Source organism: Pithys albifrons, chromosome 27 (assembly GCF_047495875.1).
Source record: "Pithys albifrons albifrons isolate INPA30051 chromosome 27, PitAlb_v1, whole genome shotgun sequence".
Taxonomy (NCBI): Eukaryota; Metazoa; Chordata; class Aves; order Passeriformes; family Thamnophilidae; genus Pithys; species Pithys albifrons.
This window is the reverse complement of record NC_092484.1, coordinates 80,069-106,075: the sequence shown is the minus strand read 5'-3', so window position 1 is coordinate 106,075 and position 26,007 is coordinate 80,069. Positions and strand designations below refer to the sequence as shown.

The 26,007-nt window shown below is 61.2% G+C and overlaps 2 protein-coding genes across 8 annotated transcripts in view; one reads left to right on the top strand and one right to left on the bottom strand.

The window, feature by feature from the left end:
• Positions 1-1,661: 1,661 nt before the first annotated feature.
• TNFAIP8L1 (TNF alpha induced protein 8 like 1) lies at positions 1,662-10,707 on the bottom strand. Of its 7 annotated transcripts, none has more exons than XM_071577966.1 (2): positions 10,476-10,707; positions 1,662-3,045 (listed from the first exon to the last, which is right to left on the bottom strand). In XM_071577966.1, exon 2 carries the CDS (start codon positions 3,041-3,043, stop codon positions 2,483-2,485), a length of 561 nt encoding a protein of 186 aa, XP_071434067.1. In that variant the 5' UTR covers positions 3,044-3,045; positions 10,476-10,707; the 3' UTR covers positions 1,662-2,482. The 7 variants fall into 7 exon arrangements, with proteins under 7 accessions (XP_071434067.1, XP_071434064.1, XP_071434065.1 ...); XM_071577963.1 differs by lacking the exon at positions 10,476-10,707 and adding an exon at positions 8,762-9,298; XM_071577964.1 differs by lacking the exon at positions 10,476-10,707 and adding an exon at positions 5,576-5,742.
• Positions 10,708-24,829: 14,122 nt separating this feature from the next.
• The window catches only part of SEMA6B (semaphorin 6B), a 29,661-nt gene continuing 28,483 nt past the window's right edge, over positions 24,830-26,007 (top strand). Inside the window, exon 1 of the mRNA XM_071578217.1 lies at positions 24,830-24,998. The gene's annotated coding sequence lies outside the window, so the exon portion shown is untranslated. The remainder of the gene's footprint in view (positions 24,999-26,007) is intronic.

Below are 26,007 nucleotides of genomic sequence, written 5' to 3'. Positions count from 1 at the left end.
TCCCACAGGAATTTGGGGGCTGCAGGGGCTTTGGGGGGGTTCTGCCCAGCCAGAGAGAGTCCCAGCATGTGACAACAAGGCTGCAGTTGTCACTTTGCACTGTCCCATTTGGTGCCCTGGGATGGTTGGGATCATTGGTAGCTGCTTGGCCTGGTTTTGGGACAGTTCCCTGTTTTTTTGGCAGTCTGGGAGTGCTTTGCACTGGGATTTTACCAGCTCTGTTCTCCAGGCTGTCCTGGGATGGGAAACCCAGGCTGTGAGATGGCTCTTCCAGCAGAGAGTCTGCTCTCCAGGGACAAAAGGGGAAGAATTTGGGGATGAGGATGTTTGCTGTGAGAAAGAAGGTTCAGATGAGACACCTGGATGTGAAGGGAAGCTGGTGCCAGGAGTTTGGTGGGATAATTGTGGGCCTGGGATGTAGGAAATCATGAGGACAAAGGGAACAACCATGAGTGGGGCTCATCTGAGTGTGGTTCATGATCATGGAGCATCTTGCAGCTGACACCAAAATGCACCTTGAGAACAGTGAAGCATTTCTGGCTGCCAGTGCATCCCTCAGCCCCATCTTGCCCCATCTGCCCATAATTTCCAGCTCTGGCTCCTCTCCAGCCCAGGGGGCACAGGAATTGTTCTCCAAGGCCACTTCCCCTGCCCTCCCTGGGGTACCAAACCCTCTGTGGGTCCTGGCCATGTTCTCCACACCCCCCTTGGGAATGTGCTCCACCCCCAGCCTGAGCTGTGTCACAGTTATCAGGGACTGCTGGAGCCAGGGCTGGGAAATGACAGACAAGGGCTTCATTTCTTCTCTCTAATCTTCAAGGCTGAAAGCTCTCAATGTCTCGAGCCAGCGATGGAAGGAGCAGTGAGGGAGCCTGGGGCAGCCACCCCTGCCTGGAGACACCCCATGGAGCAGGAGGCACAGGAAGGTCATGGAGATAAGGCCAGCTGAGATTGTGAGGTGTCCTGTGTGCTCAAAGGGCTTTGCAGTGCTCAGAGCAGAGATCACAGTGCTGGGAGCAGCAGCTGCTGGTGCTTCCCTGCTCCGAGCACCTGGATGGGACTCAGGGATCACCCACTGGTGCTGTTCTGCTCCTGCTCAGCACCCAGGGGACCTGGGCAGGCACAGGAGCTCCTGTGGGTGTCTGCTGGCAGCAGGATTGGACAGAATTCCAGAATGGTTTGGGTTGGAGGGGCCTTAAAGCCCACCCAGTGCCACCCCTGCCATGGGCAGGGGCACCTCCCACCAGCCCAGGTTGCTCCAACGTGGCCTTGGACACTCCCAGAGCTGGGGCAGCCACAGCTTCTCTGGGCACCTGTGCCAGGGCCTGCCCACCCTCACAGCCAGGAATTCCTTCCCAATGTCCCATCTAATCCTGCCCTCTGGCAGTGGGAAGCCATTCCCTGTGTCCTGTCCCTCCAGGCTTTGTTCAAAGTCCCTTTCCAGCTCTCCTGGACCCCTTTATGTCCTGGAAGGGGCTCACAGGCCTGTCTGGAATGTTCTCCAGGCTGAACAATCCCAATTCTCTGCTCCCAGTGGGATCCCAAACCAGAGAGCACAAACCCCAAGTCACAGGGAACCATCACCATCAGAAAGACAAACCCAAATATCCTCAGGGCTCATTTTCTCCCTGTCACCCACCTCTGGAACCACCACAAGCTGCTCCCAGGCCAGACAGGTGAGTTTATTTAAATAACTCATCAGGGCTACAGAGTTTGCTAAAAAAGAACAACCATCACTCAGATGAGGACATGGAAAATGAATGAAATCCCTTGAAGAGCTTTGGGGAATCACCAAGGGCAGCATCAAAACCACCATGGTGGTCCCATCACGGGAGCCTTGGGGAGAGTTGGGTGTTGGATGGTACCTGGGATGCAGGGAAGGAGCTGGTCCCTTTTCCAGGTGAGGTGGGACCCTCCTGGTCTCAGGGACTTGTCTTTGAGGAGACCAAAGCCCACACCTTCCTATCTTGGGCAGCACAATTCTGGACCATGATTTGCTCCCACCATGTTATGGAGCTGCTGAAAAAAAACCCCCATGGAGCTCCACAACCCTCCAGGAACGGGGCTCACAACCAGGAACATCCCACCTGCTCAGACACACCTTTCAGAGCTGTTACACACCCGAGTCTTTGGTTCAGTTTCCCCACAGAGGGTTAAAAACAGAGTTCAAGGCTCAGAGTCCTTGGACTCTGAGCTAAGGACACTTGGTGGGCAAAGGAAAACAAACTGTACAGCAGGAGCCCAGAATCCCAGGATGCCCTGGAGAGGACTCAGCCCAGAGCCTGGAGGGCTCTGCAGACCCTGGGCAAGGGGTGGACAAAGTCAAGAGGTTCAGTCTTTCGTAGAAACGAGGACAAAACAAGTTAGCACTGCAGAGCAGGAGAGGGGACCCGGAGCCTGGTGATGGCCAGAGCGGGCCAAGCTCCCACCTCCAGCCTGCCAGGAGGCAGAGCCAGGCCACCCCGAGCCCCCCAGGGCAGGCTCAGATGCTTTCCTCCTCCAGCATCTTGTTGACGCCGTCGCAGATGCGCTGCAGGTGGCTGCGGAAGGGCTCGGCGGGGCCGTACAGCGCCGACAGGAACTCGTAGTCCGCAAAGTGGTTGAAGACGTGGTTGATGCGGGAGTGGGACTTGGCCGTGAGGTGCCCGTTGACAGCCTGGTGCAGCAGGTCCCGGCACTCCAGCAGCACCCCCGACATGACCCTGCGGTCGAAGGTGAAGTCTATCTGGTGGAAGCTGACGGCCATCATGGCCAAGGTGTGCACCTTCTTGCGGAACCGCTCCATCACCAGCAGCTCCTCGGCGCTGAACTGCCCGTTGCGGTACAACACGCCCAACTTCATCACGATCTTGATGAGGTTCTTGATGATCTTCTGGGCCTCCTTGCGGTTGTGGGTGTACTCCTTGGTGGCGCGGTACAGCTCGTCCAGGATCTCGCTGCTGGTGTCGTCGATGAAGACGTTGGCGATGGTTTTGGTGGCCATTTTGCTCAGCAGCTTCTTCTGGGCTTGCAGGGCCAGGTTCTTGGTGCTGAAGGTGTCCATCTCTGTGAGGGGAGAGGCACACACAGGTCAGACCATGCTCTGCATCCATCCCCACTGTTGTAGTTTGGGATTATTACGTAAATTCTCTCCCCTGCCACCAACTGCCCATGTCAGCAGTTAATAATCCCAAACTACAACACCCACCTCACCTGCAGCCTGGGCTGGTGGAAGGTGTCCCTGTCCACAGCAGGGGGTGGAACAGGATTGAGCTTTAAGGTCCCTTCCAACCCACACCATTCCAGGAATCCATGATTCCTCACCCCCCCATGCAGCCTTTTGGCAGGAGAAAAAGCATCTCCAGCCCACAGCCAGACTGAGGTGCCAGGGCAGGCAAGAGCTGAGCTCACACCTGGGGTTTGATGGTGGGATGAGTTATGGGGTGTTCCCACCTTCCTTTTCCCAAACTCCCCAGAGAAGCTCCAGCGAGCAAAGTGTCCCTACCTGAGCAGTGCCCGTGGCCCTCCATCCCCGTCTCCCTCCTGCCACCGCCGTGCTCCCGGGGCAGGAAGGGCTCTTGCCCCATCCCTTGAACATTTTTCCTTCCTTAAAACCTGACTCACTTCCTGCAGGGTGAGCTGGGGACAGCCCAGGTGACAGCTGAGTCACCCACACGGCCACGCGCCTCATCCAGCGCGGTGCTCAGCGAGGCCGGAGCGGCACGGCCGGTTTGCAGCAGCCACGGATCCGTGGGGGAGCCCTTTTCCCTGGCACTGCCCTGATACACCCACACGAGCTTGGACTTGTTCTGCCACTGCCTCGGCTTCCTCCAGCACCAGCCTGAGCATCACAGGGAGGTGAATATTGAGCAAGGCAGAGCCCTCACCTACAGCCCGACTGCACATCCCAGCGGGACCAAAGCCGGCCCCTGGCGCTGGTCACGGCTCTGAAAACAGCTGGGAATGAATAAAGCACCACCGACCCTGGAGATGCATCTTGGCCTGGGAAACTGCAGAGCTACAAATCACAGGGAGAGAACAGCGTGAACACAGGCGGCTCTGGAGCCAGGATGGATGGGCAGAGCCAGGGCTGCTTATGCAAGAGGCTGCACATGGCATGGACAGCCTGGCAGGGTGGGAAGGGAGGAGATCGGGCTATAAATACATCCCCAGGGAGGGGAGAGCAGGTCCTGGAGCTGAAGGTGCTGCTGCAGTGAGGATGGATGGGGATAAATTGGCTGTGGATAAGGAGTAGGTTTAGATGGGATATTAAGAAGAAATCCTTCCCTGGGAGGGTGGGCAGGCCCTGGCACAGGTGCCCAGAGAGGCTGTGGCTGCCCCAGCCCTGGAAGTGTCCAAAGCCAGGCTGGACAGGGCTTGGAGCACCGTGGGGTAGGGAAGGTGTCCCTGCCCATGGCAGGGGTGGCACTGGGTGGGCTTTAAGGTCATTTCCAACACAAACTATTCTGGGATTCTAGTGCAGAACTGAGTCTGTCCCCACCACAAGCAGCTCTGTCCCCCCCAGGCCAAGCTGCCCCCCAGTCCCAGACCCCTCTGGGGACCCCCCATCCTTCTCCTATCACTGTGGAGCAACACCAGGCTCTTGGAACCAAACCCCAGCTCCCTGCAGGGCCCGCTGTGGCCAAGGCTCACCCAGCCAGTTGTGCAGGGATGGTGGAGCTGAGCCCTGCCTTGCTGAGCATCTTCCCCCTCCCCAGAGCGAGGGCTGTGCGAGGCTGGGAGTTACGGGAGCAGCAGCGCCGCCGCCTGCAGAGTTATTTACAGCCCTCGGGACAAACACCGAGCTCTGAGCGTTTCCTTTGACCTTCCCCAGCCTGAGCTTCGAGCTGAGGCTCCTGTTCTTCCTGAGACAGAACTGACAGTGCAGAGGTTGTGCCACAGCAGCTCCCCGGGCTCATTTTGCTGCCTCCAGAAGGTGCTGCCAGAGCCGAGCCCGGAGGGACAGGCAGGGTGGGCAGAGGCAGCACAGCTCCATCTTCCCTCCTTGGCTCTAAGGGGACTCCCTTTGGCATCCTCGCTGGATGCCACCCTGGCAGTGCCCTCCCTTGTGGCTGTGGGGTGCCCTGGGCTCCCTGCCAGGAGCTGTGCCTGGATAAACAGAAATTCCCACACTGGATAACCAGAGCAATAAAGTGAGTGCAAACTCCACCTACAGAGCCCATAAAAAATAGGAAGTGCCGTCTCTTAAGAGCTGCCCACAGCTCCCAAATGCCGACTGGAATAACGGATCAACCCTCTGCTCCCTGCAGCAAACAACACTCCACTGCTCACAGCCCTCTCCTGCTGGGAACCAGCACGAGCAGCATCCCTGGGGGGAAACTGAGGCACAGAGAGGTCTGGGGATCCCAGAAGTGGTGTGGGGACCCCAAAATTGCAACCAGCTCCTTCTCCAGCTCCCAGGAGCCGTTTCACAGGTTGCTCCCTGCAAACCCCAAGGAAACCCAAGCTCACCTCTGGCACGTCAACCCCAACTGTGCACCAGGATGGTGCACCTGGCACCCTCCCCAGCACACCCAGCCCAGCACACCCAGTCCAGCACACCCCCCCCAGCACACTCAGCCCCACCAGGACCTGCTGACTCAGCACCGAGAGGGAGATTTCACCGGAATTCGCCGTTTTCCTGCCGGGAAGGGCCCCGCGACCCCATTGTTGGCCAAGGGGCTGCTCTCGGTGTGTGGAAGAGCCGAGTCTTGCCCCGAGGAGCAAACAAGCCTGAAATAACCCACTTCGCTTCCTTCCTGTCGCTGAAGTTTCCAGGCCAGCTCAGGGCTCCCCCCCACCCCCTTCTTTTTAATGAAAACGCCCTCAAAAGCAGCTTCTTCTTCCGAAAAGGAGCAGCCGAGAGTGGCTGCCCCGGCTCCGGAAGAGCACGCAGGGCTGTGGTCCCAGCAGAGGCTTTGGGGACAGTCCCAGCCCTTTTCCAGGGGGTTTCCACCCAGTTTGGAGGGTCTGGGGGGAGTCTTGCAGCCCTGAGCGATGGTGTGAAGGTTGGGATGTCCCTGCCGGGGGATGGATGTGTTCCCCTGGGGATGGACACGTGCCAGGGCCACCTCTGCCGGTGGTTTGGTGTTCACCACACCAGGATGGCACCCACAGCACCTCACCCGACACCCACCTGTGACCTCACCCAACACCCACCTGCGACCTCACCCCCGGGGGCCCCCAAAAAACATCTCCCACACCGTTGCAGGCACATCATCAATTAAAGCTCCCTTTTGTGGGGGCAATACAAGACTCCATCACCCTGCTGGCACCTGGCACTCCTGGCACCAGCACACACCATGGCAGAGCTGCCAAATGAGCACCAGCCAGAGCTCCTTTATGCAGAGGGATCAAATCCAGCAGTGGCACCATCCCAGTTATCATTTCTACCTGCCCAAAGACCCTTCACCCTGACCTTCCCCATCACCTGGTTCCCACCAGCAGCTCCGTGGGCTCGTCCCCCAAGCCCCCCCAGTTCCCTTGGCAGTGGGTGAATATTTCATGCAGGAAAGGAAAGCACTTAAATAATTGATGGAGCAGCGCAGAGGGGGAGGCTCCACGAGGCTCCAGCTCAGAGCAGAGGCACCTCTGCCTCCTCCTCCTCCTCTTCCTCCTCCTCCTCCTCCTCACCAGGGCCATAGTAACTTGTAGTGTCTTGCTACAAACAAGTTTCCTCCAACACGGAAACATCATTTCCCACCTGGGGTAAACACTGAATAGCAGAGATCTCCCTTGTTTTCCCTCCATCCAACACCCTGTTTCTTCCCACAGCTTCGGAAAACACTCCTGGCTCTTCCCCCCAGCATTCCCAGTGCCCCTGAATCCTTGGCTAAAGTCCAAGGGGGTGGAAGGGATCCTGCTCCTCTGCTCTCCATCCTCCAGCATCGCTTTCCACCCACTCCCGGTGCTCCAACCCCTATTAATTAATTAACGCTGTTGGCTCACAGGAGCCGGTCGGGGCAGTAACTGGAGAGCCCCAGCAGCCCGTTCCCCCCACCCGAGACCCTGCAGCTCCCACAGCCCGTGTTACCAGCGCTGGCAGAGTGGAGGAGGAGGAGGAGGAAGGGCAGGGGAGGAGGAAGGGCGCGTGCCGTCCCTCGCAGGTTGCCATGGGTGCAAACAGCACCCGGGGCTGGCACCGGAGCCGGCGCGTGTGTGCCCAGCGGGGCGAGGCCGGCGAGGAAGCCACTGAGCAAACACCTCGCCCGGGGGAAAACTCAGCTCTTGGCACGGCCGGGATGAATCCGCGGCTGGAGCGGGGACCGGGAATGCCGCGGGGCAGCGCTGGTGCCCGCGGGGATGCCAAGCGCTTGGCATGTCCCCGTCATTGTCCCCGACACCGCTGGCACCGGGATGTGAACTCCTCCATCCCAAACTCTCCCTCCCGCAGGTGCAAAGGCACCGACGGGACGGAGCAGAAGCTTTTAGGGTTTGCCTGGGAATGCCGATCCGCCCCGGCAGCTCCGACGTGTCTGTGCAAGGAGCAGGGCGGCCGATCCGAGGGGGCTCCGGGCGTGGGTGGCGAATCCCGCCCGGGCTTCCCGTGGGAATGGCATCCTGGCACACGGAGGGGTGCTCTGGCACAGCGTGGGGGGTGATTTGAGGATCTGGGGGTGTATCAAGGGATTTCTGTGCCCCAGGAGGAGGTAGCTGCGGAATGGAGAGGAGGAGGAGGAAGAGGAGGAGGAGTAATGAGGGTTATTTTACGGAGAGGAGGAGGAAGAGGAGGGATGGGGGTTATTTTATGAAGAGGAGGAGGAGGAAAAGAGGGAGGAAGGAGGGGGGCTATTTTACAAAGCAAAGGAGAAGGAAGGAGGGTTATTTTGGAGCATCTGTCTCGCCTTCCATTTCCTCCTTTTCTTTATCCAGCTGCCATCAAGCTGCTCCCTCTGGCAGCAACTTCCTTTCCCCCTCGCTCGGAGCAGATGGAACTGACGGGGAAGTCACAAACGGAGGTTGGGAGGGAGGAAACTGAGGCCAAACCACCACGGGTCTGTCTGCCCGGTGTGCCAGGGGGCACAGGGGGCATCCCAAGTTTCCTGCCCCGGCATCAGCACAAAGTCGCTCCAAGAAAACTCCGCGGGACAATTCTCAGGATCCGGTGCCGCGCTTGGGGTCAGCAAAAAGGATTCATGGCCCAAATCCTTCCCTGCTCCAGAGGGACGTGGGTCAGAGTTGGGGAGTTTAACGCTCAACTCTTGCTCCGGGTGCGATCTGACCTCTCCAAACGGATTAGTCTCTCAGGGAATGGAGGAATTTCATCCTCTGGAGAAGGGAGGAGGGACGGGCCATGCCAAGCGCTGCCATGGGGCACCCGGCCCTGCCCTGGCACGTGGGTCTGGGATGGCCCCGGGACAGGGGCTCCGGTGCCTTCTCCACGTTCCCGTTAACCAGCGCCGGTGCGTTTCCAGCCCCGTGGGATTCCCACCGGATCTGGGGGAGAATCCCCCTTTGCTCGTGTTTATCCGCATGGGGTAACTGAGGCACGGGCCGGGGCAGCGGCGAACGGCGCCGGGCTCTGCCCACCCAGCGGCTCCCGCGCCGCAGGCTGCGTGGGGGCATCGGTGCCACCGGGAGGGGGAACACACGGAAACGATGCCCGGGATGGGGGACGAGACGCTTCGCCCGCTGCCCGTCCCGCGGCACGAAACGGGTCGGTAACGAGCGCCCCCACGGACCGGGGGAACCGGGGAGAGGGCTGGGGGGAACCGGGAGGAACCGGGAGGAACCGGGGGAGGGGATCTGACCCCACGGGCAGCACAGCCCGGCCGGCCCTTACCTGCCGCTGCCTCGGGGAGCGCCGCTCCGGGGCCGGGACCGGCGCCGCTCCGGTGCCCCCAGCGGGACGGGACGGGGCGGGGCGGGACGGGGCGGGGCGGGGCGGGGACGGGGCAGGGCGGGGCGGGGCTGGGTCTCTCTTCCCCCGGCGCCACTCCCTGCCCGGCGGCGCCCCGCTGCCCGTAGCGGTGCCCGGCGCTCGATCCGATGCCAGTGCTCGGTGCCCGGTGCTGAGGCCCTGCTCTCGGTGGCGATGGCGGTGCCCTGTGTCGATGTCCGGTGCCAGGTCCTCGATGCCCGATGCTGGTTCCCGGTGCCGGTTCCCGGTACCCGGTTACCGGTGCCCGGTTACCGGTGCCCAGTTACCAGTGCCCGGTGGCGGTTCCCGGTGCGCGGTGCCGGTTCCCAATTCCCGGTCCCCAATTCCCGGTTCCCAGTCCCTAATTCCCGGTCCCCGGTCCCCAGTTCCCGGTTCCCGGTCCCCAATTCCCGGTCCCCGGTCCCCAATTCCCGGTCCCCGGTCCCTCCCGCCCGCGGTCGCTCCAAGTCCCGCGCGGGAGCGGCGGGGGCGGCCGGGGGGGGCGTGTCCCGCGGGCGGTGTCAGCCAATGGCGATTCGGGGCTTGCTACGAAGCAGCCAATGGGAGGGCGCGGATGGGGTTGTGGGCGGGCCCGGGGCAGGCGCGTCCCCGCGGGTGCCGCGCGTGGGTCTGTCCCGTTAGTGCGGGCGGGGCGGGCGCGGCCCCGGGACAGGGGGGCGTGGGGGTGGTGGGACACGGGGAGGGGACGGGACATGGGTGGGTGATGGGGACACGGGTGGGTGATGGGGCAGTGGGTGGGTGATGGGACACGGGTGAGTGACGGGTCACGGGTGGGTGGTGGGGGTGTGGGTGGGTAATGAAACCCTGCGTGGCTGATGGGACACGGGAGGGGGACGGGACACGGGTGGGTGATGGGGACACTGATGGGGGACGGGGACACGGGTGAGTGACGGGTCACGGGTGGGTGATGGGGATGTGGGTGGGTAATGAAACCCTGCGTGGCTGATGGGACACGGGAGGGGGACGGGACACGGGTGGGTGATGGGGACACTGATGGGGGACGGGGACACGGGTGAGTGACGGGTCACGGGTGGGTGATGGGGATGTGGGTGGGTAATGAAACCCTGCGTGGCTGATGGGACACGGGAGGGGGACGGGACGTGGGTGGGTGATGGAGATGTGGGTGGATGATGGAACTCGGGTGGGTGACGAGACACGGGTGGGCGAGAGGGACGCCGTTCCACAGCGCTCATGAGCACCAGCTTAGGAGGGCGCTGGTGGAGTGGGCAGAGTGTGGGCAGCACCCGGGGGTCTTGCCAAGTGCCCCCTGTCTGCACACGAGGGGCCCACGCGGGGGTGTCCCCCCTCTCCCCCCGCCCCCCGGGAAGGGGAGGGCACGGGGGCTCCCGGGTCGGTGAGCAGGAGCCACGGCACACGATCCTAATCCCCAAAGGTGGCATTAAACAGATTAAAGGTGGGATTTAGAGCGGATTAAAGTCTGGATTAACGGGAGCCTTGACGGGAATCTTGGTCTCACGCAGCGGCCAGGAAGTGAACCCCAGATCCTCACCTTCTCCTCCAGCCCTGCTGTCCCCATCACACCACAGTGCCCAACAAACACCCCCGGGGCACTGCTCCACTCCCGCTACCCCCAAGGGTTTGCTCCCGGCCCCACCTTGTGCCGACACAGCCGGAGCAGCTGTTGGTCTCTCCTGAACAGTTGTGCCATCAACCTGCCCAGCATAAATCACCCGCTGGGCTCATCCGTGGCCCTTGGCACAGGTGTGAAATGAGCCATTAGCCAGGACTGGCGTGGAACGGGCTGGTGGGGGCTGGAGATGGTGATGGATCCAGGGGAGGTGGCGAATAGAGCTCCAGATGCACTGGAGAAATGGAGGATTCCTGGAGGCAGGACTGGTCCCCATCACTGCCTGGTCCTGTGTCCCCATCACTGCCTGGTCCTGTGTCAGCATCACTTCCCCAGCCCACATCCCCATTCCTGCCCCATCCCGTGTCCCCATTCCTGCCCCATCCCGTGTCCTCATTCCTGCCCCATCCCGTGTCCCCATTTCTGCCCCATCCCGTGTCCCCATTCCTGCCCCATCCCGTGTCCCCATTCCTGCCCCATCCCGTGTCCCCATTCCTGTCCTGTCCTGCCGCCCCATCCCACATCACCACTGGGACATCCCCAGAGCCCTTTGACCTCGCTCAGGCCGTTGCTGAAGGTGCTGTGGAGGGTGAGGAATGGGCTGGGCATGTGGGGGGCGCCCTCCTGCCCCAGTGCACTCCGGTGTGCCCAACATCCAGATCCCCCAAAGCTGTGCCCCTGCCAGGTGGATGCTGCCCATTGCAGATCAGCGGGGATGGGAGCTGGCACCGCATGAAAACAGGGAATAAAGAGGGGAAGCAGCAGGATCTGGGCCAGCTCCGAGCGGCCTCTCCCCCCGTCCCTCCTCTCCTTTCAGGGAAATGAAATGGCTTTGCAGCGCCTCCTCTCCCGCCTGCCGAGCTTCGGAGGGACAGGATCCGCTGCCCGCCGGGTCGCACGGGGGTGCTGGGAAGGGCTCGGAGCCGCTCCCTGTCCTTCTCCTCATCCCCAGTGGCACTTTGTCACAGCCCCTGGTCCCTCCACCAGGACCGAGATGCTGCTGCCACATCCCGGCTCCAAGGGGACCAGGTGCCAGGGAGCAGCCCAGCCCCCTGCCCGGCTGTGCAGAGGGGACAGGATGGGGACACGGTGTCCGCAGCCCCCACCTGTCCCCATGAGGATGGCACATGCCAGACCCCAGCCGCTCCTGGGACAGGGGATGGCGTCGCTCCCCATAAAGCCACTATTGTCACCGGGGCACGTGCGGGGTGGGGAAAGCCCCGTCGCGGGGCGGTGACTCCCCCAAGCCCTTCCCTCTCCAGCACTTTGCATTCCCACCGCTGCCTTCGCTCCCGCGCAGCTGTGCCGGGCCACAAAGGCCCCTTCTTGCCGCAGCCCCGGCGCCGGCTGCGCTCCCGCGGCCCCTTCCCCAGCCCGCAGCCACCCCGCTGGCAGCCAAGGCGGAAAAATTCAGCCCAGGAAAGAAAAAAAAATCTCTCCTGGCAGGCACCAGCTCCGGAGGAGAACCGCGAGCAGGGTCAGCTGTCCCGGCCAGTTATCCCAGTGACGCTCCAGGGTTTTGAGCTGGTGTCGGATGGAAGGAAAAGCAGGGTGGAGGTGGCACTTAGGGGTGCTGGCAGCAGCCAAAGGGTGGCTGGTGAGACCAGGGGACTGTCCTAAAGTCGTGGGGACAGGCAGTGGTTGTGGCACGGCCACCAAGCTCCTGAATCCCAGGCTTGCATCCCCAGCCAGTTTCATAGAGGAGGAGAAAATAAAGTAGGCACTGCCACCAGAATCCTGGTGGCATCCTGGTGACATCGGAGTCACCAGTGCAAGCAGGGCCCAGGTTGATAATTGGGGACTGATAATTCAAGGTGCCCCAGGGATTTGGTGGTCCTCAGGTCCCCAGATCCAGGGAAGGGTGTAGCCCCCCAAGAATGGGGTGGAAATGGGTGCCCAGGACCCACTGAGCTGGAGGGAGGACACCGAGGGTGCTCGGTCACAGGGTGGGGGCATCTTTGGGGTGGGGGCATCTTTGGGGTGGGGGCATCTTTGAGGTGGGGGTATCTTTGGGGTGGGGTCATCTTTGGGGTGGGGACATCTTTGGGGTGGGGGTATCTTTGGGGTGGGGGCATCTTTGGGGTGGGGTCATCTTTGGGGTGGGGGCATCTTTGGGGTGGGGGCATCTTTGAGGTGGGGGCATCTTTGGGGTGGGGGTATCTTTGGAGTGGGGGCATCTTTGGGGTGGGGGCATCTTTGGGGTGGGGTCATCTTTGGGGTGGGGGCATCTTTGGGGTGGGGGCATCTTTGGGGTGGCAGGGTTAGCCCGATTGGAGACAAAGGTTGGGTGCTGATGGGTGTCCCCAGGATGGAGCAGGACACACCATGAGCTGCACCCCAACACCAGTTTGTCACCACACACTGGGGACACTGGTCCCTCACCCAGAGATTTAACCTCTTTGCTCCTGGTCCTCCCCCAGAGCAAAGGGGTTTCATGGGTCGCCAGGGCCACATCCCTGAGCAGAGCAGTCCCCTGACAGTCTCCTGGGCATCCCCCGGCACATCTGGCCCTGTGCCACAGCTGGAGCGGGCACCTTCTGCCTCTGTTTGTTCACAGCTCGGCGGCAGCGAACGCCGAGACTCGTTAGTTAATTAAAGCTCGATCGAAACTGTCGTCAGGCAATGCCGCTCCTGGAGAGGCTGCGAGCGCTCCCATCCCCCGGGAAGGGATGAGGAGGATGCTCCGGGGGAGGGAGACGCCCTGGGGAAGGAGTTTTTGTGGTTGCCCTTCACTGGAGGAGGCAAAACTCCATCCCTGTGCTGGGGACACCGTGTGTGGTTCATGTCACTGCCTGAGCGTGACCCACTTCCCCAGGCTGAGCCGCTCCATTTGGGGCTGGGGGCGGCTGGGAGGGGCCGAGCCGTGCCGAGCCGTGCCGGTCCGTGCCGAGCAGGGCCTCGGGCGCTCGGGCTGCGCCGGCCGGGACAAAAGCAAATGTAGGTTAAGCACAAAGTGCTGCGGCTGCGGCACCGGAGCCCGAGCGGCCGCAGCGAGGCGGGGCCGGGGCAGCGCCCGCCGCTGCAATTAGCTAATTGCTCCCTCGCAGGGGCCAGGGGGATGCTGTTACTGCTCCCTGCTGCAGTCTCCATCTAATAAAGCTGCCCCAGGGGGCACCGTGCCCCCTGCGTGCCCCCTGCATGCCCCCTGTGCTCTGCTCAGAGCTGGGGGATTCAGGCTGGAGGAGGGGGAGAATGTTGCCCCCCAAAACCTGCTGTCACCAGCCAGGGTGGATGTGACATCCCTGATGTCACCCGCTGGGGACAGTGGGGATGAGGCTGTCTTAGCACCAGGGGTGGATCTGGCTTTCCCCCCACATTTGGGAGGGGCTCAGCTGTGCCCCAAGGGACCCTCACGGCCAAATTCTGCCCAAGTCCTTGAGTGGGAACCAGCAAAGTCCCACTCAGATGGTGCCTGAGCTGAGTGTGGGAGTTTGTGACATCACCAGGAGCCTGAGTGACAAATGGCATCATCAGAGGGGGTCACTGTGTCACCCTGGGGGGCAGAGGGACCCCCAGGCTGTTCAATGTTGGCAGCAAGGCTGGGATGGGCAGACAGGATGCCAATGGTATCATCAGGATGATCCACGACATCAGCCAGTGGCATTTAAGAGGGGGCAGAGAGAGGGGTCTGGGCAGGCTGTCCAGAGCCTGCCAGGGTGAGGAGGAGGAGGAGGAGGAGCAGGAGGAGGATGGTCCCATGGAGCAACGTTCCCTGCTTGTGGCTGCAGAGCCTGTCCTTGGTGCTGGTGACATATTGACTGACAATTCTTAATCAAGTGGATTATTAATTAGCAGCAGAGCCGGCTGGTTAATCCTTGGCCAGGCTGGGAGCTGTGGTTTGTGCTGACAGAGCCTGGGATCGTGACATGGTCTGTCACGTGCCACCCTCCTGGGACCTGCTATGCCAGGCCCCCCAAGCTGGCGTGGGGCATCCCACTGTCACTGGAAAGGCATGGGTGGCATCCTCCCTGGGGCAGGGGTGATGGCCTCACCCACCGTGCACATTGGTGACCCAAACCCCAAGGGATTTCACCCCAAAACTGGTGGGTGTCATGACAGGATGTGCCCTGGCACAGTGGGACAGGGACTGGTGGGTGGGCACCCATCTGTTGTGTGCCTTTGTGCCATCTGGGCCATGCAGGTGGAGGCGACATGTGTGTCACTGGTGCCAAGTGTGTCCCCAGCCATTGGTGTGGTGGTTGTGCCATGGAGGGTGCTGGGGACCCCCTGACCTTGCCCATGGGGATGGTGCCCCCCAAGACAGCACCTCAGGCTGCACGTGTGACCTTGACCCCCCTGTCCCCAGCCCATCCTGGGGGTCCCAGTGGGACCTGCCAGCTCAGGGACAGGTGAAGGGGGCTGGGGACAGACTCTCTGTGCCCACCTGAGCCCACTCCAGAGCCATCTCCCCGCACCTGCTGCCCTGGCAAGACCCGCCCCATTTCCCTGCCTGTCTCAGCCATCTGCTGCCATCCCTGCGGGCCGGGGGCTGCAGCTTTGCCCCCCAAACCCTCACCCAGTGCCAGTCCCACGGCAGCACCAGGGGCCGGGCTCTGAACATCTTGGTCCCCGTTTTGGTGCAGCCGATTCATGTCGGTGCCGATTCCTTTCCCCAGCCAGGCTCGGCTCTCCCAGCGCCTGCCCAGCCCTAATTAACGCTCGGAGCGGGTGGCGGCGGCTCCCTGGGGATGCTTCCCCTGCTCCCAGATTCCCGTCAGGATCAAGGGGATAAAGAAGCATCGTTAGCGGCGCGGTCGGAGCGGCGGCAGCTGCGGGAGGCGGATCCGGAGCCGGATCCCAGCACGGGGCGCTGCCTCGGGGGCTGAGGGTGGCAGGAGGGCTCGGGGCTGGGGACGTGAGTTGTGCAGGTCTCAGCCCAGCTCTGAGCCCCATCTGGGACAGCTTTTGGTGGCCTCACTGGGACGGTGGTGGCACCACACAGCCGGATCCTCTGCCCAAGTGTGCCCAGGTCTGGCAGCAGGGGAGGTTTTGGGCTGTCACAGCCACCCATCAGTGTGGCACTGCTGCTGTTCCCCTCCCGCTCCCCATCTGCATCCTGAAATGACCCCTCATGGCCCAGAGCACCCCACTGGGGAGGGACACCCAGCCTGGCACCCAGCCTGGTGAGGTGGGAGAGCCAGGAGAGCGGAGCTGCCTCCCTCCTTCCAGGCACCTGCCAGGCAGCCGAACCCCGGACATCTGTGCCCACTCCCAGCTGCCAACCAGCTGCTCTGGGCACCCAAAATGCCACCCTTGGCCCCACGGGGTGGTTTCCCAGGCCTGGCAGGGGGGTGGCTGCCACAGGCAGGGCTGCTCCTGCTGCCTGGCACGGCTGCTGCCTGCTTAATTGCGCTGAAAGCACAACAGATGGCAGAAGGGCTTCAAGATGTTCTTTTCCAACATTTTGGGCTCATTTGCTCGCCTTCCTCCCAAACAGCTCCGAGGAGGGAGGCTGGGAAGGTCCCTGAGTGCCTGGGGATGATGATGATGCCCTGGGGGACAAGGCCGGTGGTGCAGCTGCGGAATTAAAGGGAATTAAAACACTTGCTGGGCTCACACTGCGCCGCTTTCTTCCCGCTGTAATCCCTGGGCTTGCTGCCCTTCCTGCCCGCACCTCCAGCACCTGCCTGCGGCTCCCTGGGCACAAAAGCCCCTTTGCCACGTGCCCAGGGCAGCTGGTGGCAGCAGCTGGGTGCTGGGGAGTCACCCTCGTGCCATGGGGGGCTGTTTTGGGACCTCGTGGCTTCTTCACAGAGTTCAAGGTCCCGCCACGCCCCAGTCCCAGCGTGTCTCTGGCTGTGCCAGGCTCTGCCACTGCAGTACCAGGAGCAGCATCGAGGCCCAGCACACACCAAGCACCCAGCCCTGTCCCCAGCACCCATTCCTGTCCCCATCACCCAGCCCTGTCCCCATCACCCAGCCCTGTCCCCAGCACCCATTCCTGTCCCCAGCACCCACCCCTGTCCCCAGAACCCACCCCTGTCCCCAGCACCCACCTCTGTCCCCAGCACCCATTCCTGTCCCCAGAACCCATCCCTGTCCCCAGAACCCACTCCTGTCCCCAGCACCCACCCATGTCCCCAGCACCCATCCCTGTCCCCAGCACCCATCCCTGTCCCCAGCACCCATCCCTGTCCCCAGAACCCACCCCTGTCCCCAGCACCCATTCCTGTCCCCAGAACCCATCCCTGTCCCCAGCACCTACCCCTGTCCCCAGAACCCATCCCTGTCCCCAGCACCCATTCCTGTCCCCAGCACCCACCCCTGTGCCGAGCACCCATCCCTGTCCCCAGCATCCAGCCCTGTCCCCAGCACCCATCCCTGTCCCCAGCACCCAGCCCTGTCCCCAGCACCCAGCCCTGTCCCCAGCACCCAGCCCTGTCCCCAGAACCCACCCCTGTCCCCAGCACCCACCCCTGTCCCCAGCACCCAGCCCAGCCTCTCCACCTGCCCCCCCATGTGGGGCCGAGGTGTGTCACCACCACGCGCCTTTGATGCATTATTTATGAGGCAGGTGACCTCATTCGTTCAGATTGATTTTCCTCCGTGTCACTCCAATTCCATCGTGCTCCTGGAAGCGGCAGGCGGCACGTCAGGTGCTGACTGAGCCGCGGGCACAGGCGGGGGCACGAGCCAAGGGCCCTTTGCCAGCTCGAAAATTATTAATATTAATAATAAGATTCGTATTGTCACCACCAGCTTCAGCACCAGTATTGCTATGGATAAAGAGGTTTAAATAAACAAATAACTAAACACAGTATTATAACAAATTTATTATTATTATTATTATTATTATTATTATTATTATTATTATCATTATTATTATTATTACTACTACTACTATTACTACTACTATTACTATTATTACTATTATTACTATTATTACTATTATTACTATTATTTTTATAGTTGTTGCCTCCCTCCTGTCCCCCTCAGGACACCACACCTGTGCCCACCCTGCCTTGCCCAGTGCAGACAGATCTACATCCTCCCGGGGCCACCAAGGGCCATGTTGTCACCTCTGAGGGGTGTCCCCAAGCAGAAGGATGGCAGTGGTAGCCTGACTGGTAGCAAGGCAGGTGTTGGCACCATAAATAATCCTGAGCTGGGAGGGACCCACAAGGATTATCCAAGTCCATCTCCTGACCCTGTACAGGACACCCCAACAGTTCTGCACCCCTCAGACAAGCACACCCTGCAGTGCATCCCTCTGCCAGAGCATCCCCCGGACAATCATCCCCCTAAGGGAGCATCCCTCTGGCTCAGCATCCCCCCAAAGGAGCATCCCTCTGGCTCAGCATCTCCTAAACGAGTATCCCTCTGGCTGACCATCCCCTAAACGAGCATCCCTCTGGCTCAGCATCTCCCTAAATGAGCAGCCCCCCAAATGAGAATCCCCCAAACGAGCATCCCTCCAACTGAGCATCCCCCAGCTGAGCATCCCTTTGGCAGAGCATCCTCCCCTCCAGCCGAACACCCAGCTCTGATGGCCAATTCCCACAACAAAGCCACCAATTCCCCAAATTCCCCCCACCAGCCGGGCCCTCAGCGGATCGGCTGCCTATCCCTGTTGTCACCCGACAGTGAGAAGTGCCCGGTCCCTCCCCGGGAGCGCTATTAGCCCAAATATTTGCTTCCCGTCTCCAGGGTGACGGGGTTGCCAGCGCTCACCCACAGCCCTCCTTTGATCATTCTCTTCTTGATCTCCAGCGCGGTCCCGGCGCTCCTCCCTGTCACCCTCACCTCCCTCCACCCCCTGGGCATGCGGGAGCCGGTGGCACCCACAGTGTCCAGGTGTGGATTCTGTGCTGGGGATGAAGCAGCTGGGGCTGGAGATGGTGGAGATATAGGGGGGAGGATGAAAACAGGACTGGGAGTGATGGAGATGGGGGTGAGGGAGGAAGGAATGGCTGGGAGGGATGGAGATGGGGATAAGGTGTGAAGGAAGGGCTGCAGGTGATGGAGATGGGAGATGAAGAAAAGGTTGGGGTCATGGAGATGAGGAGTGAGGGCTGAAGGTCTGCAGGGATGGAGATGAGGGGTGGGGCATGAAGGCAGGGCTGGGGATGATGGAGATGGAGGATAAAGGAGATGTTTTCATGGGGAAATGATTGTGACCATGTGGTGATGGTCTTTGTGGCCTTGGGGTTTGTATCAGGTGCTTGAATCTGCAACCATCCTCTCCTCATGGCCACAACCATCCCCTCCCCATGGCCACAACCATCTCCCCTCATGGCCACAACCATCCCCTCCCCATGGCCACAACCATCTCCCCTCATAGCCACAACCATCTCCCCTCATGGCCACAGCCATCCTCTCCCCATGGCCACAACCATCTCCCCTCATGGCCACAACCATCTCCCCTCATGGCCACAACCATCCCCTCCCATGGCCACAACCATCCCCTCCCCACGGCCACAACCATCCCCTCCCCACAGCCACAACCATCTCCCCTCATGGCCACAACCATCCCCTCCCATGGCCACAACCATCCCCTCCCATGGCCACAACCATCTCCCCTCATGGCCACAACCATCTCCCCTCATGGCCACAACCATCCCCTCCCCACGGCCACACCCGTCCCCTCCCCATGACCACAACCATCCCCTCCCCATGGCCACAACCATCCCCTCCCCTCACGGCCACAACCGTCCCCTCCCCATGACCACAACCATCCCCTCCCCATGGCCACAACCATCCCCTCCCCTCATGGCCACAACCATCCCCTCCCCTCATGGCCACAACCATCCCCTCCCCATGGCCACAACCATCCCCTCCCCTCATGGCCACAACCATCCCCTCCCCACGGCCACCACCATCCCCTCCCCACGGCCACAACCATCCCCTCCCTACAGCCACCACCATCCCCTCCCCACGGCCACAACCATCCCCTCCCCATGGCCACAACCATCTCCCCTCATGGCCACAACCATCCCCTCCCCACAGCCACAACCATCCCCTCCCCACAGCCACAACCATCCCCTCCCCACGGCCACAACCATCCCCTCCCCATGGCCACAACCATCTCCCCTCATGGCCACAACCATCCCCTCCCCACAGCCACAACCATCCCCTCCCATGGCCACAACCATCTCCCCTCATGGCCACAACCATCCCCTCCCCTCATGGCCACAACCATCCCCTCCCCACAGCCACAACCATCCCCTCCCCACAGCCACAGCCATCCCCTCCCCATGGCCACAACCATCTCCCCTCATGGCCACAACCATCCCCTCCCCATGACCACAACCATCCCCTTCCCATGGCCACAACCATCTCCCCTCATTCCAAGAGTGCAGTTCAGTGGCCAAGGGTGGGAGGGAGCACAGACACTCAGGGCTGGTTCCAAACTCCCTCCACGGTGCTGGGACAGTGGTACCTGGCTCAGCACCACAGCAGAAGCTCTGGGAAGGATTGATCCAGCTTCTCCTGCTCCTTTCCATCCTCCTACACACCCTGGAATAAGTTTTTCCCAGCTCAGGGTGTTAAGCAGAGCCACTGGCAGTTCAATCTTGTTTCTATCTTTCCCCAAACTCCTCCAGGTCCAACACTGGCTCTTGGAGTGGGGGATGGAGCTGGGAAATTTCTCCCAGAACAAGAGGAATTTTGGAGCCAGATGGGATCAGCTCCAAAATCTCTGGAATTTGGCAGTGGCAGGGCAGGGACCGACAGCAATGAGCAATTTCTAAGCAGCATTTTTAAAAAACAAAGTGAAATCTTCGCCAGAAAATGTTATTTCAATCCCTTCGGCAACTGTGAGTCGTTTCAAAGCAACGGTTTGTGTTGGGAATGACACCCAAAAATCCAAAGGAGCTGGGAATGAAGCTGCTGGGAAAGCTGCTGGGAGCTGGGATGGAGCCACAGTGAGGAGTGTTGGGGTTTGGCAGCCCCTGGGGCTGGATCTGCAGCCCCACATTATCCTCCTGCTGTGGGACCACAGTGGGAGCTCAGGGGGTGCCACCACTTCTGGTGACAAGTCAGTCCCAGTGTCCCTGTGCCTGCAGGTGCTCTGAGGAGCCCTGGCCCTGTGGCCTTTCCCTTGCAGACCCCAACCCCACAATGCCCCAGCCCCACTCTCCAAATCCCCTGGGAAGAGGGCAGGATCCAGCCTGCCCTCCTCAGAAGAGCGTGGCTGTGGCTCTGGAGATGGGCTGCAAGCAGGGATGTCATCATGGACCAGGAGGGACCTGAAGGGACCAGGAGGGATGGGGCAAGGAGAGACGTCATCAGGATCAGGAGGGATTTTGTTGCACGGAGCAGGAAGGACCATCAGCAGGGCACAGGAGGGACCATCAGCAGGGCACAGAAGGGACCATCAGCAGGGCATAGAAAGGACCATCAGCAGGGCATAGAAAGGACCATCAGCAGGGCACAGGAGGGACCATCAGCAGGGCATAGAAAGGACCATCAGCAGGGCATAGGAAGGACCATCAGCAGGGCACAGGAGGGACCATCAGCAGGGCATAGGAAGAACCATCAGCAGGGCACAGGGAGGACCGTCAGCAGGGCATAGGAAGGACCATCAGCAGGGCACAGAAGGGACCATCAGCAGGGCACAGAAGGGACCATCAGCAGGGCACAGAAAGGACCATCAGTAGGGCACAGAAGGGACCATCAGCAGGGCATAGGAAGGACCATCAGCAGGGCACAGAAGGGACCATCAGCAGGGCACAGAAGGGACCATCAGCAGGGCACAGAAAGGACCATCAGCAGGGCACAGAAGGGACCATCAGCAGGGCACAGAAGGGACCATCAGCAGGGCATAGGAAGGACCATCAGCAGGGCACAGGAGGGACCAGGGGTGCATCATTGCTCGGGGCCAGGAGGAACATGGCTGAGGAACCAAGACCGCAGGACCAGGAGGGACCAGGAGAACCTGCAGGGAGCATTAGGGACAAGGCTTCAGGCTCAGGGGGGATGCTGTCACATGGAGACAGCAGGGACATCATCAGAGGGCCAGAAGACACCAGGAGGGACACTGTCACCAGGTGGGAGCCCCCCAGGACCCCGCAGGGGGCGGGAATGGTCGGGGCAGACGTGCCCGCCCGCACTTTGCTGCATGACGGTGATTAAGTTGCTTCCCTTCGTTATGGTCCCTCGGGGAGGTGTTAACCAGCCGCTAATAAAGACGGATGGTTCTGAAGAGGCGTCTCCGGAGCCTTTATATCCGTGGAATTTGTGCAGAAGCCCCGAGGTGCCCCCGGGCAGGGCCGCGGCCCCCTCGCTGTGGCAGCACCGGGCGAACACCCAGCGCTGGTGGGGCGAGATCTCCCTGCGGGGACATGAGGGGCACAGCGGGCAGGATTTGGGGGCGCTCGGAGGGTGCCGTGAGCCCGGAGCTGCCCTGGGGGGGAGAAGGGCGACCCAAAGGCCGCGGGGGGCGGGAAAGCAACGGGAAGAGGAGAAATCCAGCGGCAACTGGCCATTAAAATTCATGAAAGCTGTTAAAAAGCAGAGCGCAGCTCCCGACTGCTGCTGACAAAGCCGGCGAGGGAGGCGGCGGTGCCAGGGAGGCGGCGGTGCCAGCTCCGTGCAGCGGCAAAACTGGGGGTCCGGCCCCCCTTCCCAAGCCGCTTCCTGGCTGGGTGACACCGTAACAAGGGGGGCTTCCTTAGCACCCAAGGACTACCGGGCAGAGGTGATGGATGGAGGCACCAAACCCCACCCCGGCACCTCTTCCATCACAGGGGCCCCCCAAATCCCCTCCGCTGCCTGGAGGGGGATTTTCATCTCAGAGCTCCTTTATTTTCCTTTTTCCCATTTATTTTTAGCCCCCCCTCCCTCTCACAACGTCTCTCCCCGCTGCCTGAGAAGAAGCCCCGGCTCGTTTCCCTCGCCGTAATTAGCAACGTTTCTGCAGGCAAATGGCAGTCGGGAGTGGAGGTGGCATTTCCTTAATTAAAACAATTAATTAGGGTGGGGTGAGAGGAAAGATAAAACATCTTCCCTATAGAAATGGCTCTTGGAGCAGCCGGTCCTCTGTGGTGGTGCCAAGGATGTGGTTTCCTCACGGTGACAGTGCCACACGTGCCCCTGTGGGTGCCCACCCTTGGGTGCTGCCCCACTGCTGAGCACCCCGGGGTGCCTTTTGGACCCTCATTGCAACTCCCTGGCCTGCAAGGACGGGCTGCCTGTCCCCAGATGTCACCGGGAGGGCCACGGCCGGCCCCAGCCGAGCATCCCGGCAATGCCGATGCCGGGCCCGGTTCTCTGCCGGGGTATAAATATCCGTGTGTTACTTAGCGACTAATTGCACGGAGCGCAACAGCGGGGGGTGCCAGCCCCTAATGAGGATCTGGAATCAAAGCTGCTAATTACCCCTGCGCCAGCGGCTGCGTGGCTCTGGCAGGGCTCTGCCAGTCCGGCTGTGCCACTCGGTTCCCACCCGCATCCCTACGGCATTCCCTGGCACCATCGGGCTCAGATCCCCGTGCCAGGGGGGTTTGGGGCAGGTGAGAGGCCAAATCCAGGATTCTTCCCATTTGGAGGGGCTGTGGGAGGCAGGTGCCATCCAGCACCCACATCCTGGTCACATCCCTGTGGATGAACTGGCACAGCCACGCTGGTGCCAAGGACCAAGGGGTACCCGTGGTGGGTGTGAGTGGGCAGGTGCCCAGGTGTGTCTGTCTGTACGTGCCAGCACGGAACAGGCCTGTTTTAAATCCCAGCCCTTCCATGTGCTGGTGGAACACCCCCAGCCAGGCTGGCAGAACCCCTCGGCAATACCAACCATCCCTTGGTGGTTGGTCCCCCTTGCTGAGCTCATCCAACCCCAGAATTGAACCAGGACCTTTCACTGTATCCCAAAAGCTCCAAGACTCCCTGATCCCCACCAGCTCCCCCCAGGACAAGGCTGTGCCATCCCCAGCACAGACAGCCGTGCTGGCAGCACCAGAATAACCATCACATCACCGTGGCCCCCACTGCACACCCAGTGCTGGAGGCACCTTTCCCCTGGGCACAGAATTTGGGGTACCCAGAACATCCCTCCGGGCTCATCATCTTGCCGTGCCGGGGGGGTTTTGTGGGCTCTGCGCACCACGTGGATGGTGGGAAGCAGGTCCCGGTAAATCCCTGCCGGCGGGTGCGTGCGGGGCCGCTGCCTTCGCAGGATTTACAGCTTCAAAGCCTCGGCCTCAAAGCCTGCAGATATCTTTTCATCATTCCAGCCGCGGTCTAATTACCCCGCTGGCCGCCGGCGCTCCCAGGTACAGCCTCTCTTAATAGCTGGGATTTATTATTTAGATGTCGTTTGCCAGCTCCTCGTTCCCGTTCCGGCTCCGAGGGTGCCCGCCCTGCACCCCAAGACCTGGGCACCCCAAGACCTGGGCACCCCGAGGCACCGGCACGCAGAATTTCACCCTCTCCGCCTGCTCCGGGCCGTGACGAGTTATTAATTAACGGCGAGGTGTCATCCCCTGCCTCATCCTCGGTGTAATGAGATGGTGGCACTGCCGGGAAGCAGCGCCGGTTTCCGATGCCGGAGGGGGCTGAGGGGAACGGAGCCATCCCGACCCCCCAGCGCATCCCGGCGCTGCCGAATCCTCCCGAGCTGCCCCACCGAGGGGGTTCTGCCCCACCGAGGGGGTTCTGCCCCACCGAGGGGCTGCCACCGCTGGCCGGCGGGTGTTGGCACAGAGCCCCGGTGCCCGTTATTTACGGCGGGCACGGAGCGCGCCGGGCGCGGGGCCGCGTGCCGTGATGGATGCGGGAGCAGCCCCGGCCGCGGCGCCTGCTAATTAGTCGCTTTGGATTGATGAGAAATTGCAGCTCCCGCTAACGATGGCAGCGGCTCGCCCGGCTCAGCCCCGACCGAGGGGATGGCAGCGGTGCCAGGGTCGATGCCGGCGGTGCCGCTCCCCGGCGTTTGGAGGGGCTGCCTGTCCCCGCTGCCGGCACAGCCGGGAGGATAATTTATGGTTTCGTATCAATGCCGCTGATCTTGGAGCTTTTCCAGCCTCCTCTTCCCTCTCCCCACACTGCTTTTCCTCGAAAGCTGATTTCCCAGCGTGGCATCCAGCTCCTCGCTGGGACATCGCTGTCCCCAGCATCGCTGGCCGTGTCACCCCTCGAGGTCCTGGATCCCCTCCGTGATGAGCTCCTGCATGTGCTGAGCTGTGTCAGGGCTCTGAGGGCTCTGGCAGCGGCTGAGCCGGTTCCTTCTGCCGGTTAAAGATGATCTGGAGCTCGAGCCACACGGGCAGGGCCGGATAACACCATTCCCACAGTCCGGGAGCCCCTCGGGACATGCGCCCACCCGGGAGCTGTGGGAGCGTGGGCACCCCAGCACCCGTTGGCAGAGTGTGATTTTAAGGTGCCAAATTGCCTTTTAGTGAATAAATTGCTCTGTGGGAGTGAAGTGTGGGGATCTGGCAGGTAATCTGGGAAGGGATCTGAGAGAGGATCTGGAAGCAATGGGCAGTGCTGCCCCCTCAACCGAGGAAAATATCCCAGTGCCACCAGCAGGTCCAGTTTTGGGGATACTTTGGATTTTGGTGCTTTCTCGGTGGTTGTTGGAGCTCTTTGCAGCGGGAGGAGAGGCAGACACAGGTAAGCAGAGCCCTGGGGATGGTGATGCCCGGAGGCCACGGGGATGGGCACCAGGTGGGTGATGCTGTTGGAGAGCCCGGTGCCCACCACGGCACAGGCAGGGTTAAGGTGAGCGCTGCAGGCAGAGCCCTGCCAGGGGGATTATCCACATCCCCTGGTGCAGGCAATTCCCTGCCTTGTCCATCGATCCCTGCGAGGTGTTAAGCGAGGCTGGAGCATCGATCGGGAGCAGAGCCGTGGGCTCAGCGAGGCCGAAGGAAGGGAATGCGGGGTCCGGCCCCAGGGGGGCACAGAAACCCCTGGGAGGACAAGGAGTGGTGGGCTGGGGACGTGCCGGGCCCTGGGAAACGCCGGCGAACCCTCCCCGCGCCTGCCAGGCGCCCGTGGTGTGCCGCCTTGGCACTTCACCACCACAAACTGCTCCTGGATCGCGTCCCGGGCGCTCCCGGTGACAGACGGGGACGTTAAACGAGCCACGGGCTGATGCCCAAAGCCCCCGGTGCCGCTGCTCCCACAGCACCTGGGGTGGGTGCCCCCCAGCCCGGGGGGCGCGGGCACGGAGCACCAGCAGCTCGTGGCATCGGGCACCGGGGGGGTAAATAACACACCGGGAAAAACATCAGATTCCATTTTCCTGAGGAGAAAGGAAGGGCTAAAGACAAAAGAGGCCGCTTACCAAGCTGTTGGCAGCCCAGGGAAAATTGCTATCCAGATAAAAAATCGCAGATTAAGGAAGGAAAGAGCTGCCCTTAACTCCGGTCCTTAGGCAGGGAGGAAGGGCAGGATTTTCACCAGTTAATTGGGGTTTCTTAACCATTTCGGGCGGTTTGTTTGCTCTGCTTCAAAGCTTGGAGGGCATCATTTTTACTCTCTGGCCGTAATAATGGCATAAATAAAGAGGATTTTTTTTTTTGAAAGCTTTCTTTTTTTTCTCTGTCCTTGAATTTAGTGAATTTGATCATTTTTTGAGGAACAGAACGCCAGTTCCTGGGGTTTATCCTCTTGGAGA